This window comes from Lottia gigantea (assembly GCF_000327385.1).
Source record: "Lottia gigantea unplaced genomic scaffold LOTGIsca_1, whole genome shotgun sequence".
Taxonomy (NCBI): Eukaryota; Metazoa; Mollusca; class Gastropoda; family Lottiidae; genus Lottia; species Lottia gigantea.
The window spans coordinates 8,454,965-8,464,408 of NW_008706746.1; the positions used below are offsets into that span (position 1 = coordinate 8,454,965).

The 9,444-nt window shown below is 37.8% G+C and overlaps 1 protein-coding gene across 1 annotated transcript in view; it reads left to right on the plus strand.

The window, feature by feature from the left end:
- Window positions 1-8,431, plus strand: part of LOTGIDRAFT_228125 (hypothetical protein) — a 30,842-nt gene extending 22,411 nt beyond the window's left edge. Inside the window, exons 10-24 of the mRNA XM_009045922.1 lie at window positions 194-294; window positions 749-932; window positions 1,487-1,735; window positions 2,176-2,336; window positions 2,622-2,791; window positions 3,117-3,398; window positions 3,664-3,938; window positions 4,183-4,305; window positions 4,595-4,774; window positions 5,343-5,482; window positions 5,800-5,926; window positions 6,182-6,418; window positions 6,760-6,945; window positions 7,343-7,369; window positions 7,622-8,431. Coding sequence (XP_009044170.1) covers window positions 265-294; window positions 749-932; window positions 1,487-1,735; window positions 2,176-2,336; window positions 2,622-2,791; window positions 3,117-3,398; window positions 3,664-3,938; window positions 4,183-4,305; window positions 4,595-4,774; window positions 5,343-5,482; window positions 5,800-5,926; window positions 6,182-6,418; window positions 6,760-6,945; window positions 7,343-7,369; window positions 7,622-7,695 — 2,445 coding nt within the window. The 5' untranslated portion in view covers window positions 194-264 and the 3' untranslated portion in view covers window positions 7,696-8,431. The remainder of the gene's footprint in view (window positions 1-193; window positions 295-748; window positions 933-1,486; window positions 1,736-2,175; window positions 2,337-2,621; window positions 2,792-3,116; window positions 3,399-3,663; window positions 3,939-4,182; window positions 4,306-4,594; window positions 4,775-5,342; window positions 5,483-5,799; window positions 5,927-6,181; window positions 6,419-6,759; window positions 6,946-7,342; window positions 7,370-7,621) is intronic.
- Window positions 8,432-9,444: the final 1,013 nt, after the last annotated feature.

A 9,444-nucleotide genomic window follows, 5' to 3' on the forward strand; every position in this document is an offset into this window, starting at 1 on the left:
TAAGCCTGACTGAATAGAACAAGTTAGATTATAATTGTCCCACGATTTATTCTTGACTATAAAGCGCGACATAACCTCCCAAAAGTTACTCTCTTGGAAGTGATTACCCCCAGGCTGAAAACCCTGCATTACAGCAATTAAGATTTCAATGAAGAATATATAGAGAACAATTTAACATGATCTTACATATTTCAGACAAACACATTTCAAGTTGTATATACTAGCAATAATAAGGACACATTTGTTATTTTCAACTACCAGAAAATGGATTTACCTTCTAGTCCATACCATCAGGTAGGTAGATGATATTGAAATTAAGAACAACTTATTCTCACATTAATCTCTTACCTACAAATTTGTATTGAATTTGGGTTTACTCTTCGGGACCCGTCTGATGCAAATCTGATACAGGGTTTGTAAATTCTTTTTCAGAGACCGGAACACTTGTTAAATTGGGTTAAACAGACCTTTGTTCGACTTGCCGCAATAATAAGACGAAAATGGTGTCTAACGTCCTAGTTTTCTGATGGGTTATTGAAGGCAACCCTGGACTAACTTGACTAACTGAGAGAGTGATAAAAAATACAATATTATTTTTGCCTTTCAACCTTTCAACCTCAGCTTTACCCTTGGGCTTTCGTAACTTTGTCATTAGTACTAAAACTATTTTTTGTCAAATGGGTAAGGATCCAATCCATAGATATTTTTTGCACTCTCCATTTACTAATTTGGAGTTATTCATTTGTAGGCTGGTTTCAACGGAGGACTAAATGGCGGATGGACGGATGTTTATTGTGGTTCAGATTGTTCTCAGATAAACTTCGCTGAGTTCCCCAGTTTAGCAGGAAGTGACGTCAAGGGTAGATTTATGTATAAAGTGACAAACGAGATCATTGTTAGAGGCGGATGTCTTCCATCACAATCGTCCACAGGTCAGTTGCCGCTTGCATGAAATAGTCTTTATACGAAATGGTTACGACCTCTTGTGTCATTTGTTGATTCAGCTCATAGGTTTCTTACTTATACAAATACTAAAATAGAGTGCCTGTTGAGTCAACTCAATCACAAGATCAGAAGGGCTATGAAGCAATGGTGCGTGGTGTTTAAACGATTTCAGTGTGGAATTGGTATTCATGGAGAAGCTTAAAGGGAAAGATGCGCCATTTTTTACCAATCACACTTTAATCTCAGAAACGGGAATTGTTTAGCTTAGCCAATCAGTAATACCGTCGAAATTTAAGCCTTCAAATCCATGTATGTCAAGAATTATCTATGCTTGAATGTTGAAATGACGTCTCGTCAAGATACTCTTTATAAATAGAAAAGTTTCAAACGACATATATAGAAATAGTGCGTAAAATTCCCAGTTTGAAGTATTATCAAAGGAATTATGCGATTTTCGTACATTTCTAGTACTTCTGAAGACTATTTACATATCATGATGCCGCATATGTCCCTTTAAATGTGTAAATCTTGATATATACAGGAAAACTCGAGGTATATCCACATGCACCGAGTTCGTTTGGAGGTGAGATAATTGATATATCAGGCTTATGTATCGCCAACACCACCAGGGTTCAATGTAAATTTGGTATCAATGATCCAGTGGACGCTGTGTACACCTCTACTATGCTGTACCGATGTGTGACACCAATGTTATCAGCCAAGGGCCTGGTTCCTTTAGAGGTATTGTTAGACGGAGCCAGTTCCGGTTTATCAACCTACCTCAATGTAGGTTAGTACAAAACAAGTTACTCTTTACTATTTTCGAAACACCTGATGGCACTTAGAGGAGTCTACTACTATACAACTATCACTCGATATACCTTTGGACTATGGTCGACTATGATCAGTCGACAAATAGACGTTAAATTATCACCTACTGAACCATTGACAAGTTGAGATTGAATAAGAGGATTCTAGTATCAATCTCCTTATCCAAAACCCGTTCAGAACGAAATGAAATGAATTTCAAAGATTTGTGTCAAGCTGTTACTAAATATGCATTGGATTGGTTCAATCATAACTTTGCCCCAAAACTTTCAAATGAAAGAATGGTCCTCCCGCCCTCGGATAATCTTGTGCCCCCATCTCGGCCCTCTCACCTAATGCCACTGGCTATTCGCCCCACCCCTACCTAATCATTCCTAGATGCTAGATCTCTTCTTTTTACAGCGCATCCCAGTAGAACAAAGCGCTATGTCTATCTGCCTGATGATATGAGTGACAGGGATGCTAAGACTCTGACTGTCAGATGGGAAAGCAAGTTTTTATCAGAAGTTGAGAATTCTACTGTAGATGTTAAACTGATAGGCTACAGAGAAACAAGCGACCAGGTGAGGTAGACATGGCAACGTCTACAGTCATATTTAGTAACTTCTATATAACTTCATGGCTCGATTATATTTCTCAAAAATATAAGTAAACTTTGTTTTGTTGTTTTCGACCTGTTGCCTTATAATTTTTCTGAGTTTATTTTGAATTGTTCAATTTCAGCTTCACAAAACATAATCCACCGACATACCAACGTTAGAATCATCCTTTAAATTACAAAATTACACAAATTTCCACATTTCATTAAAACTAATTGAGTCATCATGAGTTCTTTGGGTTATTTTCAGATTATTTGGAAAACGTTAGATATTCTCGGAGAGGATGTACCAAATAATGGCGAATTGATCTTTAATCCATCGGAACATAGATGTAAGGGAGACGACTGCAATTTGTTTGAAATTGCTCAAATTCAAATTCAGTTGGATGAAGAGTACGTGATCGAAAACAGCCAATATGGGTAGGTTAAGTGTTCATTTTTTTCAGAGAGTTTCCGTGTTTGGCTAATGCATCTAAATCATATCTTTTAGAAAGTTTATCCCATAAAAAATAGCTGTCAAAGGATTATGTGTCAACTGTAGAAATTGAGAATTCTGCTGTGGAGCGAAGGAAATATGGATTAGTCCGCGACAGTCTAGCTTTAGCTGGATGCAGACAGTACCATGTCATCAACCAATTGGCAGCCAGCCAAACCGAACTGTATTTCAAAGGAGGGGAGGTATATACTCTCTCATATTGATGTTCATTTTTAATCAGATTGTGATGAATCATTGCCATTCTTGTAGGTTCCTCATATCCTATGTAACACCAATAGGTTGGTATGTGGTGGATCATATGGTAGCGGAATATGGTAAAGACTGGTCACAAGTTAAATGTGTGGACTGGTACAAAGCTGACAAACAGGACATGTCGTGGGCAGAAAATCTCCTGGATTGTCCCTGTACACTGAATCAAGCTTTAACTGATTTTGGTCGATGGCAGGACGATCCAGGTTGCAGTATATTTAAAGGCAGTATTTGTAAATATCACATAGGAGCAATACACTGTGCCAGAGCATTTAAACCCACGTAAGTCAAAAATTTAGTTCGTGTGGAATGGTGTTGTTGAAATGCAAAATCTCTAACAATTTACAATTTAAGGGGACAGCTTGTATCTCATTTCCGTTGCAGTGAAAATCACCCAGACGAATGTTAAGATAACAATTAGACATCCGATGGGTGTCAAAGGCGATGTTGGATCAAGAACACTCGCCATTGATTAATCTCTCTACAAGCACCTTCTCATTTTGCTTAAAACAACATCGATTCATTGGGTTATATTACATTGTTTCAGAGAAGCTGACGGATCTGGTAACCAGTGTTGTTATGGTCGGGATGGTAATGTTCGTTATGCTGCAGATTCTTACCAAGGTTCAACTCCGGATAGGAGTCATGACTGGGGTGCTGAACCTTACAACAAACCGAACCGTGTCCCATCGTTATCCCATTGGAAACATGATGTAGTGACATTTTATTACTGCTGTCTGTGGGTAGAATATAAGTATTGTGATTACTACATGGAACAGAGAGCCACTCGAGACTGTAAAAACTACAAACCACCGAAAACTGGTAACTTTTAGATATTTTGTCTGCATTCAACAAGAGAGTCCGCGGTCACGCGACATACGACGTATCTTACATGTCTGGATATCTGCTTGATGAAAGCTTCTCAGTAGTAATTCCGTGTCCAAATTTATCATAGCTTCGTGCTGTGTGCTTTCATTTTCCCTATACGTGGTAAGCTGAAGCTTAAGATTCCGTTTACATCCTGTAATAATATAATTATATCATTCTCTTACGTTTTTGTTTTAAGCTGCTATATTCGGAGAATCCCATCTGTTAAGATTTGATGGAATCTCATTGAATGGTGTTGGGGAAGGAGATTTCTGGTTGGTGAAAACACCAAATATGAAAATTCAGGGTCGATTCAACCGAGGTAAGTATCCACTATCTGCACTAAGACATACTTTGTAAAACACTATGCGGGATATTGCTAATACGGAGAGACCATATTGCTAAAAAAGGTGTTTTGATCAGATCCAAGATACCAGGACAAATCATCACATTGTTTTCATTTTTTAGCCTTTGTGTATAGGCTTACGATATCATTCTTCTGCCTGTATGTACCCTGCTTGATGGCTAAACCATGGTGGAACCCGTGGAACAACCAAGTACAATTTCGAACTCAATGCGCTTTTTTAAGTTCATTATAATTTTCTTTCTAGTAAAAGAAAATCTGAATTCCACCGCTCTAATTGGTATTACGGTAAAAGACAAGTCAAGTTCTAAAATAGAAGTAAGAATATCCAAGCCCTTTTCAGCTAATAGCCGTAAACTGACTGTCCTGGTAGATGATGATATCAAGACATTTGATACTAAGTCAACCAAATGGCAGGATTTAAGGGGTAAACTATATGTTTATTATTTATTGTCTTACGGTAATCGGAGCGTTATATCGATGTTCAAGGAGAAGAAACCGCGTTTATAATGTGATTAATATATTGTCCATATTGCCCCATCTTCACAGTGTCTATTGTCAATTCCGGTGTAGAAAGTTCAAATCATTTCGCTAGGAAATTTAATTCAAGGGAAATAACTTCACTTTTAAAAGATATTTTAAAACTTCTGTGGTCTGTATTTGAAATTGAAATGAAATGAATGGGGCTTTAATAAGATTGGGCTAATGATGACGGGAAATCGATTTCAATCCTTCTATTGCTCTTAAACATGCCTGTAGCACACGGGGCCTTGGGTTTTGACCTATCCAATCGACCATGTCCATGCCCACAATGAGGAACCGGGTTACAAATTCCGAAGGTGTTATGTCGACCTATGCCGGATTGAACCCTGGACATTCAAATTAACGAAAATAAATTGAGCCACAGCACCCCAATTTGAGTGGAGAAACTTCGATTATACTGATGAATTTACACAGCCTATTCTGTTTACATGTATTTGTGAAATCGCTTGCAGGATTAACGATAATCAACAGTGAAACAAGGGAAGACAGGCATGATAATTTTACTATAATATTAAACAGTGATGTTGGTATACGGGTAGGGGTTAAACAGGATCGTCTAGTAGTTTTTGTGGTTCTACCACAATCTTTAAAGGTAGGTTTACTTATCTTGTATTTTTGTATGTAATATACTTTACAAACGTTGGGTTTATTATTGAATTCAGACAATTTAGCACCCATCATTTCCCAAGTGTCACGAGTCGTGGAATTGAAACCGCCATCTAACTAATATTCGCGTCACTTTTTAAATGACCATGCCTTTGTTGTAACGCTTATTATATGTGCAGAACTTTTCAATGCAATAAATTTGATAACCTTGGATGATGGGTGAGATATTACCAGTTTCATTTTGTTACTAACATTGAATTAATTCCTCCGCTCATTGTAATGACAGATGTTTCTAATTATCAGAATATATCAAGTGGATTATTAGGATCGTGGTCTGATAATGAGAAGAACAAGCTGAAACAACCTGATGGTAGTTTATTGTCTTCAAGTTTATTACCAACAGAGATTTACACCAGTTTCACTTCCCAATGTAGGTTTGCCTGGTTAATTTCTTAATATATGAATTATGAATTCGTAATATACCTGGAGTCTGTTGTAAGGCTGGATATTGTGAACCAGTCACCTAATTGACACCCATCAATTTTCTATTGAACTCTAGACGATATGAAGGTGTATTATGTTTAAGAAGAACCTTTTTTTAAAATTAGGGGGGATTTCATGTCACACCATGTCCCTCCCTCGGTGAACTTTTGAAAGCTCATGGTTGGCTTGTTTTATTTTGCAGGGATTGTATCAGAAGCTGACAATCTGTTTCAGTATTCAATGACTGACAGTTCATTCGAACCTATATTTGAGTTACCTCCCTTACCTAGTGATGTGACAGAAGAATCTGTTAAAGCTCTATGTGGAGATTCTGACGTATGCCAGTTTGATTATAGAGCTACAGCATCCGAGGATGTGGCCACAACATCGCTACACGCAGAGGATTGGTATCACCAAATACAATCTTACCAAATACCAGGTAGACTTTACTAAGATGTCTCTAAGCCGTTATGGTTAAACGACAACCGCATGGGGACCGAACCGATATAATAATTAGTTTTCTACTCCATTTGTTCAATGACTGTCGCTTAGACTCAAGAATATAGCTGTCGTATGCACTCTGTCTCCGTCATCGAATACGGAAAATGATTAAATTTATGATGACATGCAATCGCTATATCTGAAAGCCTAATTTCTGATACCCTTTACAACTGATGTGATAGATCGTTATATAGCTTGTTCTGTATCTTCGTTAGTATAATGGTGCAGTATTTTGTTTCATATTTTGGAGTTATTTTATGTCGTCATCGTATTTTCCAGTTGATGCATGTGGTCTATTAGATGTACCACGAGGTAAAAAGAGTAGTTTTAACTATAACATCAACAGTTCTATAACTATCACTGGTTGTAAATCTGGTTTATTGTCCGGGACAACTCATTATACCTGTCTACCAACTTCTGATGGTTCCGTCGAGTGGAAACCGAAAGTTGATGCCAAATGTACAAGTATGTAACATTAAATGTTTCTCAATTGTATTTATTTCACAACATAAAAAGCAAAAATGTTTTAAAATGGCATTTATTGTAAGTATGATATATAGACAAAGCTTTATGGAACAACAATCGACTATAATAAAGGCAGTGGCGTTTTGGCCATTCTGTGACCTTTACCCAGCCCCCTCACCATATGAAACGCCACTGAATAAGGGTAAACTGGCGCCTGTAAATGTTTAAAGGTACCATAATCATGATGATCCTGTCTTAGTTTTACAGCAACGATCTCTTCTAACGTTTGTTTTAAAATCATTCTGATTATGATAATTTTGGAAATGCGCTATCTCTTGTAACTGTAACACTTTTGCATTATTAAAGATGCTAATAGTCCATGCATGTTATTTTTCAGGTTCTATACCTGGAGTAGAATCGATGGGTAAGTTATTCCTACAGGTCTTTCTTTGATGGCTAGGACATGATGATGTATAAAGGCCCCTAGTCACCCCAAGCCCATATATATGCTTTCATTTTCCTAATTCTATCAATATCGAATAAAAGTCTTCATTTTTGGAGATACGTGTGAACATATTTTGAAGTAAAACTACTAAAACTAGATTGCCATCAAACCTTTGAAACCAACAGAGATCAGCTGAAAATTTCTATGATGGTCTTTTTCTTTGCTTTTCAGCATCCAAAAATCAAGAGTGTATTGGGAAGATCACAATTTTAACAATATTTATTTTAATCTTTATAAATGAATAAAAATGTGATATAATCGATCCAATCATTGTTATTTCTTATCAATCACTGAATTTGTAATCAAATATTGTATATTAAATAATAAACCACATTTGAATGGAACACGACACCTTGGTTTAATTTACAACTTCCATTGTTATCATCACCATATATAACTAAAATAGTTAGAGCTTTGAGATCTTGGTGAGGAATTTCGCGGAAATTCGTCTCAATGCACATTTATACAGAAATAGTCAGAACTTTGAAATCTCGGGCATATCGTTTCTCTTAGAGCTTTGAGATCTTGCTCAGTACTTTCATGGAGACTGGTCTCAATGTAATACAGAAATTAGTTCAATCGCTGTCACTGTCGTCACTATGTTCTTCTATAGTCTGGTTGGGCTCTGCAGGTTCCTTGTTTGAATACCGGACTTTTACAAGTACAACTTTAGAATCATCATCACCGCTTTTTGCAAAATGAGAATTTCTGTGTTTTCGATGTGTGAAGTCAGCATACAATTCCTGATCGTACGATTTCAGTATCTTCACAGTTGTTTCTTTACCGAGATCAGTATTGTTAATTACGTGTAGTTTAGTACGTTTATCATTATTCGTCGACATGGATGATGTTCCTTGGTGCTTCGCAGAAGCGCACGAGGTCACCTTCCTCATGATAGGAGTCTGCGGTGGATCAATTTTAGTGATATCGACTTCCGAACTGGCGTCCGAATCATACAAGTCATCATTGTCTTTGCTGATTCCATCGTCGGATAGATTTGAATTCGAGCCTTTATATCCAGAGCTCCTGGATTTGGAAGTCATGTATTGTTTGTCACCGCGAGAGGTTCCTCGAGATGGACCACGCGTGGAAGCAGAGTCCTCTATTTTGGTCGCATGGATCACTAGATCAGGATCGCAGGAGGATGGGTCCTGCTCGGCGGTCATACCATTTGATGCTCGGGTTCGTTCATCAACGTGCTTAATAGTGGACATACTTGCGTTGATGGGCCGTGGTCGTGGTGTGTAGTACACAATTGGTGAGGAGTTCGGGATAACACCGGCTTTTCTGACGATGGGTTGAATATCTTGAACGTTTTGTTGATCGTCTTGACTCCGATCGAGAGGAAGTCCTTGAAAATCATAAATTTGATTAGATAGATGTTGTTTCGTTTCGGAATCTCGCTGAGTACCAAGATCGATTTTGATCGGTTGCACCGGAAGTACTTTCTTTTCGCGGGAATTCACAGATGGGAGGCCGTGGCCTTCTAAGGAGATATCCCGACAAGCTTTGGGAGTTTCAAGTCTTTCCTCTGCTAAATGATAAATGGAACTTATCGACATATCCGTTGGAATAATAATGTGAGACACACGTGGTTTGATGGGAATCCGGGATGTCAGCGTTTGGGCATCGTGTATGTTAGTACCCACTACTCCATCATCAAGTTTGACCGGTTTATCACCAACAGGCTTTGCCAACACTATGAGATCCTTTTCTGTCTTTGGTTTTAATTTTTTCCTTTTCATGCTAGTAGACACTGATGGCAGAGATGATGTCTTTTTCAGACCAAATAAACAGTTCCCTAACTCACCTAAACTGTCCCTTTGTGAACTAATGAACACTGATTTCTCGGTCACATCAGGCGACGATGATTCTAAAATATCCACCGCGTCACATTTTGAAAGTTTTGATTCACGTTTCATTATCGGAGTTTCACGTTTTATATTCAAACCAGGCGGTGGAAAGAATCCGGCAGATCGGCCAATTTCACCATC